At 31.1% G+C, this 26,286-nt stretch overlaps 1 protein-coding gene across 1 annotated transcript in view; it reads left to right on the forward strand.

Moving 5' to 3' along the window:
• LOC127723416 (E3 ubiquitin-protein ligase RNF213-like) overlaps positions 1–26,286 on the forward strand; it is a 135,919-nt gene that overhangs the window by 16,415 nt on the left and 93,218 nt on the right. Inside the window, exons 12-28 of the mRNA XM_052230074.1 lie at positions 257–455; positions 4,926–5,094; positions 5,590–5,726; positions 7,127–7,324; positions 10,090–10,212; positions 10,859–10,979; positions 11,225–11,463; positions 12,256–12,338; positions 13,309–13,442; positions 14,563–14,655; positions 14,951–15,142; positions 15,507–15,667; positions 16,925–17,147; positions 19,498–19,662; positions 20,453–20,515; positions 21,686–21,795; positions 22,227–22,364. Of these exons, the coding sequence (XP_052086034.1) occupies positions 257–455; positions 4,926–5,094; positions 5,590–5,726; positions 7,127–7,324; positions 10,090–10,212; positions 10,859–10,979; positions 11,225–11,463; positions 12,256–12,338; positions 13,309–13,442; positions 14,563–14,655; positions 14,951–15,142; positions 15,507–15,667; positions 16,925–17,147; positions 19,498–19,662; positions 20,453–20,515; positions 21,686–21,795; positions 22,227–22,364 (2,548 nt within the window). The remainder of the gene's footprint in view (positions 1–256; positions 456–4,925; positions 5,095–5,589; positions 5,727–7,126; positions 7,325–10,089; positions 10,213–10,858; positions 10,980–11,224; positions 11,464–12,255; positions 12,339–13,308; positions 13,443–14,562; positions 14,656–14,950; positions 15,143–15,506; positions 15,668–16,924; positions 17,148–19,497; positions 19,663–20,452; positions 20,516–21,685; positions 21,796–22,226; positions 22,365–26,286) is intronic.

Genomic DNA, 26,286 nt, shown 5'->3' on the forward strand with positions numbered 1-26,286 from the left:
TGTTTTTCCATCTGTCCATTAAAGTTTTGTCACATTTTTTTCATCAACAGCAAATTAGAGCAATTTGGAAATAAGTAAAATCATTGGTATTGGGATAATTTTTCCATAGGTTAAAGTGAAGTTTTGATAAATAACCATAGTGTATTTTAAAGTTACTTTTAAGGTATACACTTTAACCATGTTGTATAATATTCCATAAACTGTTCATGCATCTACAGAAAATCAGTCTGATATATTTCTTTATTGTATTTTACAGCTAAAAAGTATAAACTAGTAATCCTCTGTTGTGCAGAAAATGAAAACAAATCAGTAATTGTTAGAGCTTTATGTAAATTTCAAAGACCACAGTTGTTTGCAGTAGAGATTCAAAATGTAAAGCAGTATCTTCTGGGAATGTTAAAAGTTGAGGAACCAGTGCATGGTATTAAACCTGCAGCAGGGGTAGATTTTGAAAGGTTTGTTTTTTGAAAATTTTTGTTTACCTAGTGCATCTTGTTAATAGCAGGTAGATGTTTAGAAGACAACATTTTTTCATGACATAATTAGCATAATAAACATTGCATTGGTATTTTTTTTTTAAAGTTGCTTGAATTTCTGCGAAGAATAGATCAACATAATTATTTTATATCCTTTGATAACTACATCATACGTTTTACAAAAAAGTTATGGTCACATCAACCTGAAACTTAATACACATTTTCATTGTGATTTGAACTTTTGTAAATGTATGGCAAATAAGGCTTTCATTCAGATTTTGCATGGAAATTTGATATTATGAGCAGGCCATGGTGTTCTTTGATCATCTGTTGTTTAAAAAGATGATGCAAGTGAGCATTTTTACTGAATTTTTGTTTGCTTGCTTGTCCTTATGCATGGTGACAAAATAGGTCAATGGAGTAGTATGCATCTTGTCCAAATTTTTCAGAGTATGTTTGAAGACAAATGTTGACACCTTCATTGTTCTAGCCTGAAGTAAGTGTTAGGATTGTCCAATTCTTGTGAAAAATTACCATGAGAATCAATTTGAACACTGAAAATAATGTTGAAAACATTTGTTTTCTTTTTAAGAGAAATAACTACCATACCAGGTAAAAGTTTAGAAAAAATGGTTATGTTATGTCTTATAGTTGGGCAGGCGATCTCTATGAGTATGCTATTTTTGTCCTATGTATAACAAATAAATTTATTAACATATCAAGTGTAAGTAACTGCTTACTGTTATGGAACATGTGTGTTTTTGGTGGGGTTCATGGTGCTCTAATTTGTAATAGGTGTCTATGATTTTAGCTTTTTTTTTCTTTTGGTGATTGTGTTTTTCTGTCCTTTGACTATGATTGTGATTTCCCCCTGTGTATCTTTTTTCTCAAATGAAAAGAAATTTATAAACAAAATTGTTGTAAGAGGTAATTTTAAATGACAGAGTCAGAGACTAAAAAAACAACTTACAGCTAGTTTCATTCATACTTATGCTATTTGATTAACAATAAAGCATCACTAATTTTACATTTCAGATCTACTGTAAGAGTCGTCAAATCTTGTAGAGCTGGTGTAGGTAAAACTCTTTACAAAAAACGAATGGTCAGTGATTTAGATAAGCAGAGTGGAAGGAATATGAGATCTGACCAAAAGGAATTAACCATTCCTTTACATGATAAATCCATTGACCTTGATGAAATTATGTCTGCTCTTCTTGCGGTCACTCTTCCACCAGGAGAACTGAGACCTAGAATCTTTCATGTTGATTTGTCCCATGAGGTGAGAGCTGTTTGATTTAAGCATATTATATACTGTATCCTGGAAAGGCATTCAGAAATCTTTTCTGCAGTAGAAATGACAAATCTACTAATTAGAATGTATATGCACACACAAGCAACACAAGAATTGATAAATTACTTTGATCTACAAATGGATTTCTGTTAAAGTGCCCTCTCTTATACATGTACCAGTACATTTAGAATTAAAAAAAAAAATAATCTAAACTAAAGCTGTTTTTGTTTTTATTTGTAGGTACTACAAAATATAAGACTTCAATCTTAGAGAATTGGACAATAAAGAGAACATCTCATGCTTACTCAAGATTTTTCATCGAATCTCTTAGCAATTTTATACAATTTTAAATGGAATAATATATATAATAAAAACAAATGTCTGTATTTACATTTTAATGGCAGTTTTTATTTCTTTTTCTATTTGAAGGTTCAGAATGGTGTAGATGCCTTTTTGTTCAAGCTCCTTGTTTTAGGATGCCTGACAAATAGTTCAGGATATGTTTGGAGGAAGTCAGCCATGGATTACTATATTATCGAAACATTACCTCTAATGGTCACAGATACAAACTCAAAGGTCTTGTAATATGTTAGAACTTTATTAATCAATAAAACCATTTCAAGAATGGGTATTTTCCTTCTTTCATTGACATTTTACAGACTTAGATTAATAATTGTAAAATGGTGAGGTACTGAAATATTATTTTTATACCCTGCCTATAATAGACCAGAGGTGAGGCATATTGTTTTTCCATCTGTGGGTCAATTCATCTGATCATCTGTTTGTCAGCCCTGATCAGGTTAAAATTTGTTTTAAGGTCATATCAACTTGAAACTTAGTACACATGTCTATTTTGATTTAAACTTTTAAAAAATATATTCCATTTAAGGTTTTTATCCCAGATACAGTTAACTAAACATGGAAATGTAATAAAGTGAATGGGCATTGTGTCCTATTGACACTAAAATTTTTTAATTTTTATATACCGTAATTCCTCCATCTTGTTAAAAACTTTTGATGCTGAAAAATGGATTTGTGAAATTAATTGTAAGATTTAATCTCATTATTTTCACATTACAGAGAGGAATGCTCAAGTGTCTGCACCATTGTTTAGAAATATTGCCGTCTGTGGTGTGTAGGTCACCACAGGAGAGTTTGGAAATCATGTCAGATATTCGAAAGCCACCTGATTATACTCCACATGATAGATTGTTCGACTTAGTGGAATTCAAAAGTACAATTTTCCAAAGACCATATCAGTACTTGAAGAGACTTGACACAAACTGTAGATTAGATGATGTGAGACCCAAAATTCCAGAGGGTGAAAAGAAGCATTGTTTACTTACTTTGTTGAGGTATTTATATGATATGTAAATGCAATAATTAAGTTAAATTACAGCATTATTCATACAACTATTAATCTAACCTTTTGTTAGTAATTTTGGCCAGCACCAATTCTTATACATTATACATAGTTTTATAGATTTAACACCCAAACTCATGCACGCCTAGGTTTGGGTTGCCCTATAGTGATCAGTCTGTCTGTCCGTCTTTCCTTCCGTAACAAATTGTGACCGCTCTATATCTAGAGAACCGTTTTAATTTTATACTTGACATGTATATTAACCAACACCAGAGGGTGTGTCATAATGTATGTACAATTTCCTAGGTCAAAGGTCAAGGTCAAAAACTTTGGTTTCAGTTGACAACCCCATGTCCTATATGGTACAGATCATGTCCTCTCTATATCTTGAGAACCGTTATGATATCAAAGTTTATACTTGACATGTATATTAACCAACACTAGAGGGTGTGTCATAATGTATGTACAACTTTGAAAGAAATAATTTGCTTCTTTGTGTTATATTTTTCTTATTTGAAGTAAAATCCATACACCCTTTTTCAAAAAGTTGCAGCCCCTCAGCAAATTATCATTTTTTTAACATTTAATTAGCATTCTTTTTCGGTGGGTCATAATATATTGAAGGCATAATTCTAAAAATATGTGACAAATAGCTATTGAGCAGCACCTTAAACATAACATTATTCAAACATCAACCCATATATCCAGAAGTCACCTAGTGGTCAACAATGAATTCACACCATGCAGTCATATCACTATTATACTATGAAAGTAAGTTCAGGATATTTATCAGTTTAATTAAATTGCCAAATAAAACACTTTAACTAAAAAACATAGAATAAATTCACTCTCAGTACATAACGAGACTATGTAATAACTTAAAAAAGTGCTTCATATCAGCTTATCCATACAAATTTTTTACCAGACGTTATTTAAAGCGGGGCCCACAGAGATGGCTCCCATCTCAATGATGTCTAGTTGTTCTTTTTACCTGTTGTTTCAATTTTAATTTTATCATTTATTGAAATTGAATTAAAAATTACTCATGTAAAAAATCTTGGATAAGGATACTTTATATTACTGGAGTTCTATCTAAATAATATTAACTTTCATACCTGTCATTTTAAGTACAGCTGTTCATAGAATAGAATAACTGCTTGGAAAAAATAGAGTTGACATTACTTTGATTTCAGTTATAATAAAAATATTTGAAAAGTTCTTGTCCATAGAATGTGGGTTAGATGCCATTTTCAGTGTATTGGCCTTCCACAATTCCATCCATAGTTTCAAATTTGAAATATGGGGGTTGCAAAATATTTTGGTGGGTTGGCCTAAAATTTTTGTAATGACACAGGCTAGGCAAAGAATGAAGAAGTTTAAAAAGGTTCAAAACATGATGTGATACTGGTAAATCTTATTTAATGTTTGCAAAATATAAGGGCCAGTGATATATAGCTCAAAAGATATAGTTACTCCCAAATTACCACTCTCTTTGCACACAAAAAAGGACACACAAACTATACCTTCCAGCTTTCTATCATCCTGAATGTCATTAAATAGATCTTAAAACCTGAAAAAAACCATTCTGAAAAAATATGCTATTTCCATGAGATTTCCAATTTCTTATAACATGAGCTTCAGTCAACAATTTTTCAACTTAATAAACTACAAGAAGAAGCATTCAAATCTTGGATAAAACAGTAAAGGTTTAACTAGCAGATTTGAAAATAAGAAATAATGTAAATAAAATAGATTTTATGGTGATCTTTTGTTTATATTAAGATTTATCTTGTAGACACTGTGGAATAAGAGATCCATCATGGTCAGAATTACACCACTTTGTTAGCTTCCTGGATGCCCAACTACAGGACTTTGAAGTTTCATCATTTTGTAGCTCAGTTGCTTTGCAAGATTTGCCAGGATTTCCAAAATTTGTATTAAGATTTCTTATACAAATGTCAAGGGTATGTATAGAAAAATGTACTCTGTTTTAAGATAGGACCTTGACACCAAAATGGTCATGGATGAAAATAAATATTAATAACGGTAACCATAATATAAAAATAAAAGGAGATGGTATGATTTTCAGTGAGACAACTATCTGCCAGAGATTTAATGAAGTGGATTTTAAGAACTTATTGTTCACTGTACTACCTTCAACAAGGAGCAAAACCCATACTGTATAGTAAGTATATATGAAAGGCCCTAGCATGGCAAAATGTAAAGCTATTCAGACAAGAAGACCAATGGTCAGATCTATGCTAAAACAATAATGAAAAACAAATATGACACACAGCAACCAATGACTACCACTGACTTGGGAACAGGCTCATACAGAATGTGGCTGAAGATTTCAATACAGCTTGCATTGAAAATTCTACACACATTCTTTAACAAAAAAAAGAACATTATAGCAAAAGGATAAGAGAATCACTTTATATCATTGTCTTCTTTTCTAGGATTTTTCAACTAGATCACTAGTTGTGAGTGAAGAATCACCTACACAGGTTTTCCAAGTCATACAGGAAAATGAACCACAAGAAGAAAATGATGGGATTATAGAACAGTATCAAATGAGGAGAACTTGGGAATCAAGGTAGAATTCTTTTTAAAATACTTTGAACAATAAGACAATTTTGCTCCTTTTTGGGTTAAAATATACAGCATTAGTTAATTCATAGAAGCTTTATGTTAAGGTTTGTTAATTTTACAGAAAGATTTAGAACAGGTCAGTTTATTATACCCCAATTCTAGGAATGGGGTTATATATTGCAATCACTTTGTTCATGTCCATTTGTCCAACATTTTTCATGTACATTGTACTACTAAACAGAAATACTTCATATTTTATCAGCAGCTTGACAATTACAAGTTGTAACAGAAGGATTTAAAACATTTTTTGATAAAGAAAATCATAAGAATTGAATCGCCATTCATTCATGATTGCAACTTTATTTCAACTTATAAATATCAGCTGGATTTAATAAGGTCTATCATTCTGCTGTCACCTATTGTTACCTCCAACCTTGACACATCTGGTCAGAAGGCACAACATGAGTTGTTGCCATTATTTGTGATTAGTCCTTGTATTTTCTGATTACTTTTTATATAATATCCTTCTCTTAATCAAATATATTTCAAGTTTTCTGGTACTTATACATTCTTGGCTTTAAAATTTTTGGGTTTGAGCATTCTTGATGAAGGCTTATCAAAAAAAAGCACATCATACCCACCAAATTTATAAAGTGTTATTTACAAATTCTGAAACCAAAGGGTAAATTAGAACCAAATTTTGCCACAATTTTCCATAGTTAATTACAAACTTGTGTCAATGCTATAAAAAAAGGTTTTAAAATGGAAATTAAATGCATCATTTACAAAAAAAAATAATGTAAAGGTCCAACACAGTTTCAATTCATTTGGAAATGATAGTTATGATATTTCATAAATGAATTATGATTGATAACATGCATGCATGGCTATTACCATACCAATGAAGAAAAAATATGATCCCCAAAATTGAGGTAAAAAACAATGAAAAGAGTTTTTTAAAGTGACAATCTGCCTAAGAATCAGGCAGTGGTGAAAACATGACAAAAAAAACCCACTCAAGTTGACATTAACTTATGTTCAAATTGTATCATGGTGCACGAATATAACATTCGTTTCCTCTTCCTGTTCTGGTAACTCAAGATATAATTTGGTTGAAATGCACTAGAAATTAACAATTAAAGGGAGATAACTCTGTAATTTGCTATCATTCTAACCAAAAGTTATCTAGAGATTTCTCGAATTACCAGAACAGCAGAAACAAAAGACCTACCATTTCTAACTCAGGATGAGGGTAACTTCAAAATAGGATAGATTGGTCGGTGGGTTTTTTTCGGCCATGTTTTGAAATTTTTCTAAATTGCCTGATTCTTACAAAGACCGGCACTTAAAGGGTCATACTTATCTAATTGATGAAATTATTGTAATTTTTTTTGTCTTTTTTAGTCCTCATCCATACTTATTTTTCAACCCTGACCACCACAGCATGACTTTCCTTGGATTTAATATCGAAAAAGGAACAGGAAATCTAATAGATCTGCAGACAAAAGAAGTTTTGGAAAAGAATATCATGGAAAAGAATCTATTTGATGCTTTAATAAGAAACAGAGTTAATCTAAGTGAAAATTTCGATAGTCTTCCAAGGTAAAATATAATTTCACAATGGGTTGCAATTTTCCATGAATTGTGGAGTTTTCTATTGTATAACTGCATTATTTATTAAAGAATCCTTTTTTTTTCAAATACCAATGGTCAAAACATTTTTTTTTGTAATTGCAGTATGAATTATTTCATTAAAACTGGAAAAGAAGCAATAAAACTTATCAAATTAGAGATGGATCTCAGTTTATGATGTATGGAAAGATATAACAAAAATTAGTTTTAAAACCACAGTAACACTTCTTTACTACTTTAGTGGTTTAAAACTACAGCATATACAAAATTATTTAACAAATCTCAGATTTTTGTGTTTGACATAAAATGTTATGAATAATCCAAAGTAACATAATGCTTTGCTACACAGTCACATAGAAAATTATTTAGAATGTATTTTGCTGATAAATTAATCATTTAGTAGAGTTGTGTTATAAGTACTTATATTTTATAAGAAATTTGATGAAAAAAATGCACCAGCAATATTAATTCTTGAATATGATCATTTATAGAGATCATGAAGATATGAAATAAGAGCTTCCTGAAATATTTGATTGTGCTTCATGTGAACATGCATGCTGTGCAGTGTGATGTGATTTCAGATTCATTGCTCATCATCTTCCTGTTTACCTAATCTGCTTATCATATTCTAAAACATAATTGCCATGTATGAAATTTTTGTAACAGTTTTCTAGGTACCAACTAATAAGAGCTTGCTAAAATTTGTTGTCAGACTTTATGCTATACCCTGTGATGCGTTTTTAGATTCATCACTCATCAACTTCCTATTTACCAAATACTTGCATATTCTAACACTAAAAGGCCATGTATGAAATTTTCTTCACATTTATTGAGGGAACTGCAAATCAGATCTTAAAATTTGTAATCAGTATTTTTATGAAAATGTATATCTATCAGGTTAAAGTTTTGGTAAGGTAGTTTACCATGAAGTTGTGGTAACATCTACTTGAAACTAAGTACACATGTTCATTTTGATTTGAACTTTTTGAATTATGTAACAAATTTACGTTTTTGAGCCCTTTTCATGGTTAACTGAACAAAGAAATGTGAGTGCATGAAACTAGTACATAGGTTAAACTTTTTGGTAAAGTTATGGTCACATAAACTTGAAACTCAGGAAACATGTTCATTGTCAGGTGAATGTATTAAAATATATGCCAAATTTAAATTTTGACCCTGATTTCACAATTCACTGAACAATTTAAAAATAAGAAGATGAGGTATAATTGCCAATGAGACAAATCTCCCCCAGAGACTAAATGACATAGAAATTAACCACAATAGTTCACCGTACCGCCTTCAACAATGAGCAAAACCCATACCGCATAGTCAGCTATAAATGACATATGATGGCGTTTGCGGGGCATGATGATAGCGCACATATTTTTGTTTTCTGTTAGATTATTGGTTTTAAAAAAGATTCTATCATAACATTCAAATGAAACCAATCATTAATGTAATAATATCTTTATTCACAGCTTTATACTCATAACAATATCTGTAGAGGTGACACAGATAAAAAAACAACTATTCTGTACATTTGTTTGCTTTAGTTTATAAAAGAAATGAAACAATTTCAGATCATCATATTTTCTGCAGAAGGTAATGGTTCATAATGGTAATTTCTCTTATTTAAAAGGGCATTAGCTGTCAAATTCATGTTCATCAATTTGACTTAAAAAAATATAATCAAATATCAAAATCGTTGCTAATGCCCATTTAATCTTTTTTCTGATTTGCTTAACATTCTCTATGACCAATTTCTTGCATCTCATATAATGGTTAACAATAATCCAAAGTATGTCTCTGCATATTTTTCAAATGTACATTTTATCTATACTCAAACCTAACCAACTAACCATTAGTTTATCTGTTACATTTAGAACCAGATGTTATCTTTTCTAATAACTGAGGGTTATGGAAAGACTCTTGTATGTTGTTATCTACATGCATGCAGACATGTCCTTCTTTCTATACTTTCAATATAACATTGTTATGCACTGACTTAAGTATGCCTTTAAAAACAGTTGAGTATTATCAAACTTTTGATAATTTTCGTCTGAGGACCTATATAAAAATAATCAGATGTGGTATGATTGCCAAAGTGACAACTATCCACCAATAGACAATCATGCTGCCTTCAACAATGTATAGTATGCTATAAAAGGTCCTAACATGAAAAATATGAAACAATTCAATTGAGAAAACTTACAGCCTAAGTTATTAGAAAACAATATATGAAAAACAAATATGACAGACATGAACCAACGAAAACCACTGAAATACAGGCTCCTGACTTGGGACAGACCCATAAAGAATGTGGTGGGGTTAAACAACTCCCCCTAACCTGGGACTGTTTGACATTTTTATGTTTGTCTATATCAGCAGTGTTCATCTGTTGGACAAAAAATTTTGTAAATGCAAAAACTAAAGCGTGGGTAGAATGCAGATGAAGTTTTGTAGTTGTACACTCTTTGCCATTGTCTTTGGTTATAGTATAACATAATCTTCAATGTATTTATCAATATACATTATGCTAATTATTTCATAATTAAGAGAAAATTAGAACCAGATGCCAATCTTTTGGAAAGGTTATATTTTTATCCCAACATTGTCAGCAGTTAATGTTACAAGATGCATTGTGCTTTGGGAATATACAAGACATGGTGCTTCACTGCCTTCACTAGTATGATTATCTATAGTAATGGCCATAACTATTAATTTATAATTTACAGGCATGAAAAGATCTTAAAACTGTGCAATGTTATGGGAATAGACTTGGCACATGATCCTGATCCAACATATGAGTTGACAACAGACAATGTTAAGAAGATCCTGGCTATTTATATGAGATTCAGGTATTTGTTTACAGCATAACCCATGTATTAATTTTTTTTTTTTTTTTTTTGGTAATTGGTAAATTCCAATTATCTACATCTTGCTTGCTTTATAGATATAAAAAATAAGAAGATGTGGTATGATTGCCATTGAGACAACTCTCCAGTAGAGACCAAATGACATAGAAGTTAACATCCATAGGTCACTGTACAGCCTTCAACAATGAGCAAAAACCCATACTGCATAGCAAGCTACAAAAGGCCCCGAAATGACAAATGTAGAATAATTCAAATGAGAAAACTAACAGCCTGATTTATGTACAAATCAATGAATGAAAAACAAATATGTTAAACAGCATATTTTCTTACAGATGCACATACAAGAAATCTTCATGGCATTTTTCTCAACAACTGCAAATCAGAGCTGCAAAAAATTAATGAAGATGTAAAACAGGACTTTTTGTAGACAAGTTCTTATATTGAATTTCATTAAATGAAGTCTAGCTGTGTATGTAAACCTGAGCAAAATTACCAAAGCTTGAACCATTCTTACATCTGATCAAATTTTGGCATGTTCAGGCTTTGGAAGACTTTTTTTTCATAATTTCTGCACAAAAGGGTTTTTTGTGGTTAAAAAGACTGAACCATACATGATTTGTTATTTTAGATGTAGAATACCAGTGATAATAATGGGAGAAACAGGATGTGGAAAAACTCGACTAATCAAGTTTATGTGCTCACTACAGCAACCCCCTGGAGTGGAAGTTAAAAACATGATTCTGATGAAAGTAAGTCAAGTTTTACTGTGAAGTCCAAATGAATTCTAGACAATTGATATTTCCATTATCATTTGAGCATAATCATCAAATAAACAAATATTTCTAAGATTATTCTTCAAAATTTCATGAAAATCAGATAAATATTGAGTCAAGAATATGTTATATAGAAACAAAAAGAGAATTACTTTGTCAACACTCTATAAATACCTGTGTCAATGCTTTCTGTGTACGTTTCTTCATGTGGGTTTTTTTAGGTTCATGGAGGAACCAAAGCTTGCGATATAATCAGGAAAGTGAAACAAGCAGAAAAAATAACTGCCAGGAATTCAAAACAGCATATAAACATGGACACTGTGTTATTCTTTGATGAAGCAAACACTACAGAAGCTATAGGTGTCATCAAAGAAATAATGTGTGACAAAACTTTAGGCGGGAAACCAATGGAGTTACATCAAAGACTGAAAATGGTAGCAGCATGTAACCCATATAGAAAGTAAGAAAACTATAATGTTAGGAAAACCTTCATTTTAAAAGCTGATAAGTTTTCCTGTTGAAAAAGCTGTAAGTTTGAAATTGAATCCTTGTTTTCACTTTTATGGCCACAGCTGTTTTTTGGTCTATAAATTGTTTTTTTTTTTCAAGTTGGAAAGAAATCTTATTGGATTTGCATCCAGGATTCACCCAACTCCTTGCAGTTGGTAAAAGTAATTGAAAATGAAATATATCAAGGTTTTGAAGATACTTAAATTCTGGAAAAGGGTACATGCATTCTATGTTAAAAAATGGGAAAGATTTGATGCTGACCTATTTTATAGAGTTTAAGTTCAAGATGCACATTTCCCTAAATAAAAAATAAAAGCACAATTAAGATTTCCATATTGTACAGCTCTAGTTTCAACATGAAGGGGGACTAAATGATAAGAAGGAGATGTTTGATATACATTTATGAGACAGCAACCAAACAATACAAAAAACATCTTGAGGTTGATGCATGGTCTTTGATGATAGACAAGTGTCTAAACCAAATTTTCATATTTCTAACTTTTAAAAATGGTTTCCTATTAACAAAGATAATTTGAAAATAGCACAATAATGACACTTGATATTTTTCCTGACCACCATCAAAGGGTATGATACAAATGAGATTGCAATTTTATTTGAAAGTTATACATTCACAAACAAGTATCTGTGTCTTTGATATATCATAAGACTTGTAAAGAAGGGACTAGTTTATAATTTTCTAAGCTTTGCTCTCAGACTTTCTATCTTAATTTTTGTTTACCAGACACTCAAAAGAGCTTATCCAGAGATTGGAACAAGCAGGACTTGGTTACCATGTGGATGCAGAGAAGACCACTGACAAGCTGGGTAATGTTTCAAATCTTGAAGGATTGTAGTAGCCTTGAGTACGGTAACGTAGATTGAAAATTTGTGAAATAACTATGATAGAATACATATCCAGAAACTTATTTGAATATTGTATTTTTTCTTGGTCCTTTTCCTTATCTAGTGACTCGTCACACAAAGTTCTTAAACATTGTTGAACTTCAAACTTCAGGTATTTGTAGATTTGACTTTCATTGATCTGATCTTTTAAATTGATCATAGTCAGGCATCAGCTTTTGATGTAGGATATTTGTTTCAAATTTAACTGCCTATGTATGGCCATGCACATATACCTTAATTTATGGATATTGGGGCCCATCTACTTAAACATTTACCTGTACTCAATAAAGTGGTAGTTATGTTGAAATTCTCTTATTCCCTCTGTTAGTCTGTAACTTCTCTTACATCTTACATCTTACACAGCCAATGTAATATGTATTAAGGAATAATTTGATAAATAATTATTATGTTATCTTTAATGTCTAAAACCAAGTTGGGTGACCTCGCAGCATAACATGGTGGGCAAGTCCTTGTAGTGACATCAGAAAGGAGGAAAAGAATATGTTGCACCTTGATGATCATTATATCATTACTCTGTTTTGGTATGATCAAACTGACTACAATCATTTTTTAACAGAATTTTTCCTTGTTAGCATGTACATTTTGTTGTTTTGTGGTGACGAATAATGTCAGAACATAGGTGCTAACTATTGTTCAAAGGTTTGTGCATCATTAAACTATACACAATTTCTAAATAAACACGTTGCTTTATAACTAAGATTTACTTTTTATATATATATAAAAAAAAAAATATTTTGAGCAGTAATTGGGACAAACTGAGTTTAGACAAGAAAAGATGGTAACAGAAAGAAAAATCATGTGATATAGGTTCATCAATGACTACATGTATGATAATAGCCAAAGAATTATATGACTTCACTTTTTGATTCAGGTCATGTTCCAATGAGGAACTTAGTATACAGAGTTCAGCCATTACCACAGAGTATGCTACCACTTGTATGGGATTTTGGACAGTTAGATACTGAAGTAGAAGAGTTGTACATCAGGCAGATGGTTCTTAGATGTGTATGTTTATAGTTTTGGTTGTATTTATACCCCCGCTTTAAAAAAGGGGGTATACTGTTTTACCTCTGTCTGTCCTTCCGTCAGTCCGTCCGTCAGTCTGTCCGTCCCATGAATATTTTCGTCACATTTTTCTCAGGAACTATTTGACAAGGATTTCTGAAATTTGGTTTCAGGGTTTATATAAGTAAGTTACACCGTGTGATGCGTTTTCAGATTCATCACTCAACAACTTCCTGTTTACCGAACACTTGTATTATTTTACACATGATAGCCATGTTGAAAATTTTCGTCACATTTTTCTCAGGAACTACTTGACAAGGATTTCTGAAATTTGGTTTCAGGGTTTATAAAAGTAAGTTACACCGTGTGATGCGTTTTCAGATTCATCACTCAACAAGTTCCTGTTTACCGAAATATTTTGGCGGGGGTATCATCAGTGAGCAGTATCTCACAGTTTTACTTGTTTTTTTTGCTTTGCAAAGATTAAGATGCCATTTACTTCATCTGAAAAAGTTAAACCAAACAGTATATGTATATATCTTTAACTTAATTGTCTTTTCTCACAGAACATACATGGTGAAAACTATGTAGAAATGCTGTAAGAATGGAGCAAATTGGTATTCATTTATAAAATGATCAATAAAAACATGTATTTTGTTATAACATAATGAAAAATTAACTTAAAAACAATTCAACCAATACTTTTCAAATTAAGCTTTTTAATTTTTTTTTACTGAAGACAAAATGGAGATCAAGTTAGATATTGACAATTTTCACTTTTACTGTTCAGCAGTAATGGTCCTTAATTGATTGGAAAAGGGCAATTTATGTTGTTTCCATGCAATAACTTGAGAATCGTTCAACCAATGATGTTCTAATTTTAATATGTTGATACAGAAGACAAAATTGAAGTTGAGTTTGATATTGACAATCTTAACTTTTGTTTTCCGTGGTTGATTAGAAAATATCCCTTTATGTCCTTAACATGCAATCAGTTGAGAATAGTTCAACAAATGATTTTAAGATTTTACTTAATAGTATGTATGAAATGTTTGCTTCTCAGCAAAATTTACTCTGGAGAATATATAATTGCATAGACTGATTGGAGATTTTTTAATAGGTAAACAATGGACATTTGCCAAGTCTACCAGGCTTAGATAAGATTGTCAGTAAGATTCTGACAGTTTCACAAGACTTTATGAGAAAGCAAAAGGTATGTTCTGGTTATAGGAGTTGTTCCCTTATATTACAATTTTTGATAATTTCTGTAAGCTAATTGTCCTGAAAACTACTTAAGATAATTGCCCCAATCTTGGATACTTTCTAAATGAACTTTGCATTTCCCTTGATTACACTATGAATGAACCCAAAAAGCTATATATTTAATTTATGAAAGTAGGTATTTGTTTCTGAAAAAAGAAAGAAAAAAAATTATTGATGTTTCAAATTTCCCTGAACAAAAGACAAAAGTATAACTTTTTCTTTAGTGAAAAGAAATTGTTTTACAGGATGAATGCAGTTTTGTAAGTTTACGTGATGTAGAGAGAGTTCTACAGGTGATGAGCTGGTTTTACAAGCAAAGCCAAGACGAAGAGCATCTACTTTTCAATGAGATAAGATTCCAAGAGAGGAAGAAAAATCAGAAAGCAGGTAGAGAATCCATCAAAGATATTGAAGACAAGTTGAAGCAAAGACATGATGTGAGTGAGGCCTTAGGAATTTTAGAAAATGTTCATATAAGATAAGAAAATGAAAAGTATAATTGGCTTGAACATCAGTTAAGGAGTCTATTATTCAATTTTTAAAAGTATTGATTTCTAATTCCAAAAACAAATAAGTTTATCAGTTTATCTTAGTAAGGGGATTTTGTGACCAGCTTTTGGGAAGTCTGAAAGTATAACATCTATTTGAATGCCATTTGCCAGTGATTATGCAAGATCTCTGACACTGATACACTGTATTGAGTTTGGTATCACATGACCTTTTACTCCTAAACCAACATTGAGTGTCATTGTTTTTATAGATTCTATTTTTTGATATTGTTGATTACTTTGCACATTGTAGGGCATTGATGATTTAACAAGATCACTAGTTCTTGCTTTGGGAGTTTGTTACCATGCATGTTTGAAGAAAAGAAAAGAATACAGAAGAACAGTTGCAAGGCATTTTAAAACTCCATTGAATCTTCCAGCAGGAGCTGATCAGATTGAGGAAGAAATATTGAAGTGAGAGATGTTATTGATAAACATAAGTGAATGAACTTCATAAAAGTTATAAAAAAAAATATTCCAATTTACATTTTTAGATCCACAAAAAATATTGGGAACTGTCCTTCCATCTGTATGTGTGACTTAAACAAATTGTTTCCAGATAATAGCTAGAGTTTCCCCTGCTTGATTAAAACTCATACAGTTAATTTTTGGGTCAATAGGTAAAAGTTGAAGGTCACAGATGCTAAATTACTTTTCTATTGATTGGAATGAAACTTGTACCGATGGAAGATACGAAAATCAGTGCAGATCAATTACTTTTAAAGAGTTATGGCCTTTGGAAATATCTAATCATATGGAAAGTTGCATTGTTAGCGCTCTCATGTGTACAATTCTTGTCAGATTTTTATGAAACTTATATCATAGGTTTATAACAGCAGTGTCTTGGACAAATTTGAAAATCAGTGCTGATAAATTATTTTTAAAAGAGTAATTAATGCTCCTTAGAAATATTGATTATATGGAAATTTGCATTGTAAGCACTCTCACATTTACAATTTTTGCCAGATTTTTATCAGATTCATATCAAAGGTTAATATCAGAAATGTCACAAACAATATCAAAAATTATTGCCAAACAAATATTTTTAATGAGTTATGCCCCTTGGAAATATAAGATATATCAGAAATTGCTCTCAAGTCTTCAACTCTAAGATAATTTTAAAAAGTTTTAAAACACAAAAGAATTTTTTTAACAGATAAAACATTGGAACTCTGTTCTTTTGTTTGGTTAGTTTTCATCATACATTTCTAATGAATTTTCCAGAATTCAAAATTATTCCTGATTCAAATCAAACAATTTCTTGTTTTAAGCAGTTAAGGGTTATGTGGGATTTCATTGTTATGATATAAGAAATCCATTGAGGAAAGTAATCATGCTTTTGCTGAATTTATACATTTGTAACACCTTCGATAAGTTTTGCAATCAAGTACTCCCCCATATCAGTTGAAAATTTTTCTCTTAAACAGGTCCCAGTGGTGGTATGGTACCGGCCATGCATGTGGCACAGAGTTCATTTTAATATAGAAAAAAAAGCTCTACTGTAACACATACAATATTATGCAGGTTAGACAAAATTCTGTGTTTGCAGTTTATTACTGACATGATGTTGTTTTATATCTGAATTTTTTATGTACCACACTCTAAACAATATAAGGTTGTAATATAAATGCATATGTTACCATTATTTGTTTCTTTTCATTTTTATTTAAGCTGCCAGTCAGCATTTATAGACAATGTAGAACTGGCTCAGAACATTGCTAAGAACAAGGCTTTGAAAGAAAATGTCTTCATGATGATTATTTGTATAGAACTAAAGATTCCAATGTTTCTTGTGGGGAAACCTGGCAGTTCAAAATCTCTGGCGAAAACAATAGTTGCTGATGCTATGCAGGGAAATGGAGCTCACAATGATTTATTCAGGAACTTTAAACAGGTTAATGTACAATCAACTGATTTTTTACTAAGATTATAAGTTTAAGTTTGGAATCATTATACAGGAGTTACTTGTAATACAGTTCATTATCTTTGTACATTTTGATCCTCTTCCTGAGATTCATCAGAACAGAATTCAAACATGGCAGATATGTTTCTTACAATGTCTTTTCCCAGGTTGTTACTTTGGTGACCTAATAATGGCCTTCTTAAATTTCTGATTGGGGTAACTAAGGAAAACTTCTTGAGAACAATTGTACCAATTAAAACTAAACTTGACAGATATGTTTCTGTGGTGGTTCTGAATAAGGGTTGTTAAACTGCTTCTTGTCAGACATTCAAAATGGCCACCAGTAGAGGTTAAGCTTTACAAAGAAATCCAATGGGAAATTACATTTTTCTCTTCTTTTCAAGAACAAATGAAATGAAATGAAAACAAATCATGCAGCAATGTTTATTAGAAGGTACTTGCCAAATGGTGTTTCTATAGACCTTATGGAAAGTCTAACATTTCTTCAAGGCGCTTAAAAAGGATCCAATTAGTACAATTAGCAAAAATCTTCTTCTGTAAAACCACAGAATATATTGGAAACAAATTTACCAGACATGTGTCTGGAAAGATCCTGAACAAGTGTAGATATGTTGATGCTGATCAAAGTGGCCACCAGCTGAGGTCATATGGGATATTGCATTTTTCTTTTCAACAGATATGTTTTTTTCAAAGTCTTTGTTATTTATATAGCAAATGATCAGGTCTAGATAGTGCTCCATGATATCTAGCAGTCTTATGTTCCTAAAAACAAACAGAACTATCACTCAAATGCATAATGATCCACATGAGATTAGATAATTCACACGGCACGCAGTAAAACGTGAATTTATTGTCTTCTTGGTAAGGTATTTGAGGCGTATGAATTTTTGGCACTAAAAGTTATAGTAGTAAATAGGTGGTTATATGAGTGTTACTTCTAACCTTGCTTTCGTACTGTGTACATCAAATTTTTCATCAGCATATTTGACTATTTTTTATGGTTTTTTATATATATATATATTTTATATAAATGGTATGGCTATATAACCGTAATCTGATTTGGATTATATAATTTGTCTTCAAAATTTTGTTTTATAGCTGTAGTCTTAGGACTAAAAGTCCTTGCTTTCAAATTATTAGTAAGATAGTAAGATAGAGCATTTCTTGCACATTTTTTTTTTTTTTTAAAGTGCGGTCCTACATTTGAGTTTCGAATGGCATTAACACAAGGATGCAGGTTTCCAAATTTGGTTTTTCCTGATCGGCAACGAAACAGTATTTTGTGTGTTTTGAATATTGATATTTTGAAAGATGATGGCAAATAGTACTTTGTATATATGTTATGTTGTTATTGCTGTATTGTAATAAAAGCTGCAGCTCAGAAAAGATATAAGGAGCGAGCTAATCAACAAGTTTGTAGTTGAGTTATTTGTCTTAAATGTTAAGGTACATAAGTATAGAGAAGACTTGAATTGTGTAGTAATTTCTATGCCCCCATTAAGCCACAATAGGGGTATATAGTATTACTATTTTACATTCCTTCTTTGCATACTGACAAACTAAATTCGTTTCACATGAGTAAGCCTCCTCCAATCATTTGAAATGTGAGGGACCACTATTCACAGAGTTAGTTCATGTTTGACTGACTTCTCACTTGTGGTTAAAGAAATATGACCTTTATAACTTGGAACATGTGATTTATGGAAAATTGCATTCTAAGCTCTCTCAAGCCTACAATCTAGGATTGTTATGCAATTTATATCAAAGGATTATGTCACTAATGTCTAGGACTAGTTAGAAAAGCAGTGCTGATCAATTATTTTTACCGGAGTCTAGGATTGTTATGCAATTTATATTAAAGGATTGTGTCACTAATGTCGGGGACTAGTTAGAAATGCAGTGCTGATCAATTATTTTGTACCAGAGTAATGTCCCTTTGAAAATGTAAAATTTATAGGAAGTTGAATTGTAAGCCTTCTTTCTACATTTCTTGTAAGATTTATATGAAATTTATTTTTCTTGTAGGATACTTATGAAAAAGATTAATAGAACCAATTGTTCTGGAAATGTCCTTTTGATAATGTGAAAATACAACCAACTAGAGGTTTCTTGGTGACAAAGATGGAGTTGCAATTTCATTCATAGCAGCTTACAGAATATATTGTATTTTTTTTTAGGGTTTATTTTGTGCATTAACAGTCCAAAACATTGATAAAGAGTTTTTTTGTGTTACATAAAAACCTAATTCCCAACCCTTTCCTTTTTAAATAACTGACTGTTTTCCTGCCTACAATCAATTTATTTTTGTTTTTGTTTAAAGGTTCAAATAGTGTCTTTCCAGTGCAGCCCTTTGTCCACACCAGATGGTATTGTTGGCACTTTCAAACAATGTGCTGCATATCAGAAAGATAAAGAGGGATTTGTATCGGTTGTAGTACTGGATGAAATTGGTCTAGCTGAAGACTCACCTAGAATGCCTTTGAAGGTAATTTTTTTTTTCATTTAACAAAATGATTTTTGTATGCTGAAACATACTAGAAAGAGAGCTGAAACTGGATAGGATTGATTGATTTTAACCAGCATTGATGACTGATTCATGAAATTTTTGTCAGAATAACCTACTTTTGATAAAACAGTGTCAATTCTAGATGCTTCACCATACAAAGTAGCACAATTGTAGGTCTCACAGTAGTAAATGATATGGTATAAGAGGAGGGGGGGAGTTTTAGAGAGACATCAAATCGACAGAGAATTACAAAAAGTATAAATATTTGCAATAAGTTGAGAGCTCCTTAGTTAATCTTTGTAGACCTTCCAACAGTAGTCAAGAAAAAGAGTGAAAAAAGAATTTCTGAAATTATTTTGTTTATTGGGCATTTTCATTTCTTTACTTCCACCTCATATTTTATCTTTTTGCAATGAAACTCTTTCATTTGAGTTAGAAAAATTATGTTAATTCACACCAAAACTTCTAAATCGTTTATTTTTTTTTAATTATTAGCAAATTTAAAGTAGATTCAAATCCTCAATTTCTTGGACAAAATACCGACCTTGAAGTGCACTTCTCTTTTAAAAACATACTTTTTTTTTAAAGACATCAAGGTCATAATTTGTTATAAAGGTTCAGGCCGCCAAGCAATTTATAAATATATCTCTCTATTTTTATGACTTCAAACATACTTGATGAAAAGTTTATTCCAGAAACATGCATCATATGCTCTCTAAAATATATCATATCTTTATGATTTAAACAATTATATAAATTCTTTTTGTAGACACTTCATCCATTGCTAGAAGATGGTTGCTGTGATGATGAAGAACCAGAGCCATACAAAAAAGTATATAACTTAAACTAAATTTTCTTATATTTTAAAGAAAGGTTGAAGTTTTGTCACATTCTTGTGGTTACATGTTCTACATCTCTTGTCCACACAACAAGGAATACCTTTAATACCAGCAAAGAATGCAATAATGTCCAAGTATTTGCAATTGCTGTATGCTGAACAATTGATTTATATGCAAGATAAATATGTTCTGATCTTAAGGAATAACATCATAATTAAGGAATAACAGTACTGTAGTTGAAGAGTTGTCATCATCAATTGGCAATTTGATGGTCGCAAATGCAGTTTTACTGGCGACACGTAGCAGAGACAGTAAAACGGAAATTTGCGACCGTCAATTCAAAATTTATGGTGCCAACTCTTCAACTACAATACTGGTATTCCGATTCTAATGCATTACAAAAAGAAATGATACGTTAGAGCTTGAAAAAATGTATAAATTTGAAATAAAATAAAATTCCGCGAAATTTGATGAAGGATTTTGGCGCAAAGACGTCATGGCTAAACATGACGTCATACAAATGAAAACTTACAAACTGAAGGTTATAACGTTACTTCTACGATTCAAATTTGAATAAATTCACATCAAAACAGCAATTTTGAGGTAGGTGTTGTTTTATTTTCGATAATATTGTAGTAGTTGATAGTTGTTGATCCAAGCAATTCAAAATGGCGGGTCCCTCCTTATTTACAACATGTCAAGTTTGGATTTGATGGTAACTTGTAGCCAATGAAAAAAATTGTTACATAAAAATTGCATTAGAATCATCATTATAAGGTTTTGGGAACCAAGTAACTGATAATAGAACAAATTGAATTGAATCGGGTTAGAAACAAAAGTTTAGAAAAAAGTATTTACTTTATTCCAAGTTAATTAGAAAAGTTGGAAGTAAAAATCACTGCCATGAATGTTAGGCTACATAAAACTATCAACTTGTATGACACTCTTTTATTATTTTTTTTTATTGCCTTTGCCATGAGCCAACTATCATGAATCTGACATGATTAAAACATTATCTATATAAAGTTGGCATTTCCGGTATTCTGAAAGACTACAGCATCAATTGATATATATCAGTGAACCCTCAGGGGTCCACGCAATTAATAATATGTCATAGGCAAATATAACAAACTTTAACTGATTAAATTTTTATCAAATATAAGGTTGCTTTTGTTGGAATATCAAACTGGGCATTAGATCCTGCCAAGATGAACAGAGGTATACTGGTACAAAGAGATATTCCAGACAAAGAGGAGCTCCGTAATAGTGCAAGGTAGGGTTTTTTTTTTAGTTACAAAATTCTTATTATTGTAGAAAAATTAAGGTACTATAACTATTTTATTTGAAAAATTGAAAAGAAAATCATTTATGCCTACACCAATCAACCAATATAGCAGGATTTACTAAAAAAATGAACTCAAGTGTAAAATAGGCAAGATGATATGGCAGAATTTAACCAATCTAGCACACATTTTTCCACTGGGCATGAAGTTTTGCATCTGTTATGTCTTTTTGGTCTGTATGTTATTTGGGGTTTCAAAAAAAAACATGGACTAAAGCCATTCTTCTTATATTGTTCTTATCATTTTTGGTTTTAAAATTTTTAGAACTTTCATATTCTCTATAAACATATTTAAAGTTTAAATGATTACTTTTCAATATTTTTTAATGAATAATAAAATAATTTTGCATCTTTTTTTCCAGAAAAATTTGTTCAACAGACAAAAATGTAAAGAGGATTATTGACCCAATGATTGACCCCCTAGCCATATCATATAATGAATTATTTGATCAGGCTTCAGAAGAGATGAGAGAATTCTTTGGTTTGAGAGATTTCTACAGGTATAAATATTCAGAAACAATATTGAAAAACTCAAACATTTCATTTTATGACTTGGCCACACTTTAAATAAAGTTTTTCAAATGTGTGATTAATTCATCAAACCGAACCATGTATATATTTCTACAGAGCCATTTTATTAAGTTCTGATTAAATGCCTTCTAAATATCCCATTTTTCTCATCACTTGACGTCCGTCGTCGTCCGTTAACTTTTACAAAAAATTTTCTACTCTATGTGTCAGGTAGATTGTATAAAGATGGCAAAAGTAAAGGTCAAATCCGGAACAAAATTACGTAAATACAAATTTAAATAATTTGCAATTATATATGTTTATATTATAGTATATTTGTATTTGTAATTAGCTAACAATTATAAAGTAAAACTTATCTTTAAGACACCCTGTTTTTAAAGATATTAATATATCAGGGTACCTTGTTTGTGAAAGCTGTAGCAATAAGGTTATTGTAACAGCTTTAGACCAATAAATCAATTATCATAGTAAAAAAAAAAAAAACTTTTACAAAAATATTCTCCTCTGAAACTGCTGGGCCAAATTTCACCAAACTTAGGCACAGTCATCATTAGGGTACCTAGTTTAAAAATTGTGTCCGATGACCCAGCCTGCCAACCAACATGTCCGACATGGCTAAAAATTGAACATAGGGGTAAAATGCAGTTTTTGGCTTATATCTCTGAAACCAAAGCATTTAGAGCAATTCTAACACGTGTAAAAATGTTCTTCAGGTTAAGATCTATCTGCCCTGAAATTATCAGACGAATCAGACACTCGTTGTTGGGTTGCTGCCCCTGAATTGGTAATTTTAAGGAAATTTAGCAATTTTTGGTTATTATCTTAAATATTATTATAGATAGAGATAAACTGTAAACAGCAATAATGTTCAGCAAAGTACAATATAAATAAGTCAATATGACCAAAATTGTCAATTGACCCATTAAGGAGTTATTGCCCTTTATAGTCAATTTTTCATAAATTTTTGTAATCTTTTACAAAAATCTTCTCCACTTAATCTACTGGACCAAATAGGATTAAACTTAGCCACAATTTTCAAAAGGGTATCTTGATTGAAAAAAGTATCCGATGACCCTGTCATCCAACCAACATGGCCGCCATGGCTAAAAATAGAACACAGGGGTTTACTATAGAAGTCTAAGGGAAAATTGTAAAAAAGACAATTTCAAATGGTCACAACTTAAAAACTAATTTAAATAATGATAAGGGGTCTTCAGTAACTATTGTAAGATTAAAATAGGATGACCTGCTTTTAATTTAACTACTGGGCCAAATTAAACCAAACTTGGCCTCTATCATTATTAGGGTATCTAATACTATTTATTATGATTTTAACCTTATTTTACATGATTTCCAAAAACATAGTAGATACAGGTGAGCGACACAGGCTCTTGAGAGCCTCTAGTTCTTGTAACAATTTCACTATGAAAAATAAGGATGTATCCTGTGCTCTTGGCGAAGCTGCTTATTTCTATCAAGTCTTTCCTCACAAGCTTCTTAATTTTTTTGTCTAGTTAGCTTCAAAATTAATGAATACATGATAGACAAACAGCAATGAAGGCAATTTTTAATTTGAGTTCCGAAGGAAAAATTGGTTTTTGATTTGGAGATATACGACTGCAGGGCTGGTTGGGTATCCACGCGGGTGGCTGCCAAACAGTGTCCGTGCATTTAGTCATGAACCGTTCAACCAAAGCTTTTCAAATTTTGATATGTTGTTACTGATGACAAAATGGAGGTCAAGTTCAATATTGATGATTTTCACTCTCACTGTTCAGGAGTTATTGTTCTTGAAAGATTGAAAAATGGTGTTTCCAGTTGTGTCTGTGCTTTAACTCCTGAACCGTCCAACTAAAGCTTTTCAAATTTTAATATATTATAACTGATAACAAAAAATAGGTCAAGTTCGATATTGACGATTTTCACTTTCATTATTCCGGAGTTATGGTTCTTGAAAGATTGAAAAATGGTGTTTCCAGTCACGTCCGTGCTTTAACTGATGAACCGTTCAACCAAATCTTTCCAAATTTTGATGAAAAATGGAGATCGGATTCTATGGGTGCAATCAACAGTTTTTTTTCTATGACGTCATATTTTAAGGGACCATGCCTAAGTGACCCTTAGTGGTGGAATGGTTAATAAAGATACTTGTATAAAACTAGATATTACTGGAATCAGAATTTTCCCTAGTTTATATTGAAATAAAAATATACTGTACTTTTAATATAGTAAAAAAGTTCTATCCAGAGAAAATGGGGAAAAAGTTGTTGCCTAATCTGAACATAAAAAACCTGAAATCAGGTCATGTGCATACCCATGTAAACATGATACAGGCACATTTCTCATAATCAAAACTGTATGAAATTCATAGGTTTTTACCTACCTGTCCTTTAATAAAAATCTTGTTTCAGGGTACGGTTTCCTGCTTGGAAAAGAGCTACAGTGGCTGCAAATAAGTTTTCAATTTTCACTGCCAAAAAAACAGGATGTTTACAGTGTTGTCTCCCCTCAAAACATGTATATTTAATCTAATTTTTAAAATTATTTTAATCATTCAACCTGTTTAAATTGAAAGCTAATTAACTAATTTTTACAATCAAATACAAAAAACATGATACTTTTTCACCAATTATATGAATAAAAAGGGATTTCCCTCCATGGTTTATTTAGTCGGGGAATAACCCCTAGTTTTTTATACGAAACTGTTTATAGCACCCTTAAGCAAAACTTTGTATGCGATATATAAAAAATTCTCTACTTTTCTGAATCTGTACATTATATCGATTAAAATGATGTCTTACTTTAAGGATTGCGACCATCGATAGTGAAACTACAGCTCATTTTTTATGTCGCATAGTATTGGCATATTGGCCAGTGGCAAATTGTTAAACTGGCATATTCCAAACATTTCCTGTATCACATTTTCATCAGTTATACAAAGAAAAAAAATCATAAAATTGGGTTTCTATTGAATAAATAGAATAAATACTATGAAATAAACATACATAAAGTTACTTTAAACAGATTTTGTCCCTTGTATTATATGAACTAAGGTGTAGCTGAGTTGAGAAAAATATTGAAATAGTGTATTTCTTAGGAACGGCACTTGTAGCTATTTGACTATAAAAAGTACCAAATATATAATATAATGAATAAAAATGTATGTTACACTGATCAGTAGTAAAGGTCAAAGTAGAAAAAATCTACACTTTTCATGTGCAACTTTTGGATCCAAATATATGAGAGAATGAATAAAAATATTATAACGTCGCAAAAAGATGAAAAAACTTCAAAATGTGCACACAGTCTTGTTTTCTTATATCTGGTTGCTATGTACAAATCTGTAATATTTGCATTAAATATACCAAACTGATGCTTTTAAATTAATGTATGCATGCCATATGATATTTTTCAGAATTGTTTTACTCAATTCACTAACACATTTCTATGCTAAAACCTCACTATATTATATGTTTGACCCTTTAAGGGTGCAATCAACAGTTTTTTTTCTATGACGTCATATTTTAAGGGACCATGCCTAAGTGACCCTTAGTGGTGGAATGGTTAATAAAGATACTTGTATAAAACTAGATATTACTGGAATCAGAATTTTCTCTAGTTTATATTGAAATAAAAATATACTGTACTTTTAATATAGTAAAAAGTTCTATCCAGAGAAAATGGGGAAAAAGTTGTTGCCTAATCTGAATAATAAAAAACCTGAAATCAGGTCATGTGCATACCCATGTAAACATGATACAGGCACATTTCTCATAATCAAAACTGTATGAAATTCATAGGTTTTTACCTGTCCTTTAATAAAAATCTTGTTTCAGGGTACGGTTTCCTGCTTGGAAAAGAGCTACAGTGGCTGCAAATAAGTTTTCAATT

This window comes from Mytilus californianus, unplaced genomic scaffold (genome assembly GCF_021869535.1).
Source record: "Mytilus californianus isolate M0D057914Y unplaced genomic scaffold, xbMytCali1.0.p SCAF_1, whole genome shotgun sequence".
Classification (NCBI taxonomy): domain Eukaryota; kingdom Metazoa; phylum Mollusca; class Bivalvia; order Mytilida; family Mytilidae; genus Mytilus; species Mytilus californianus.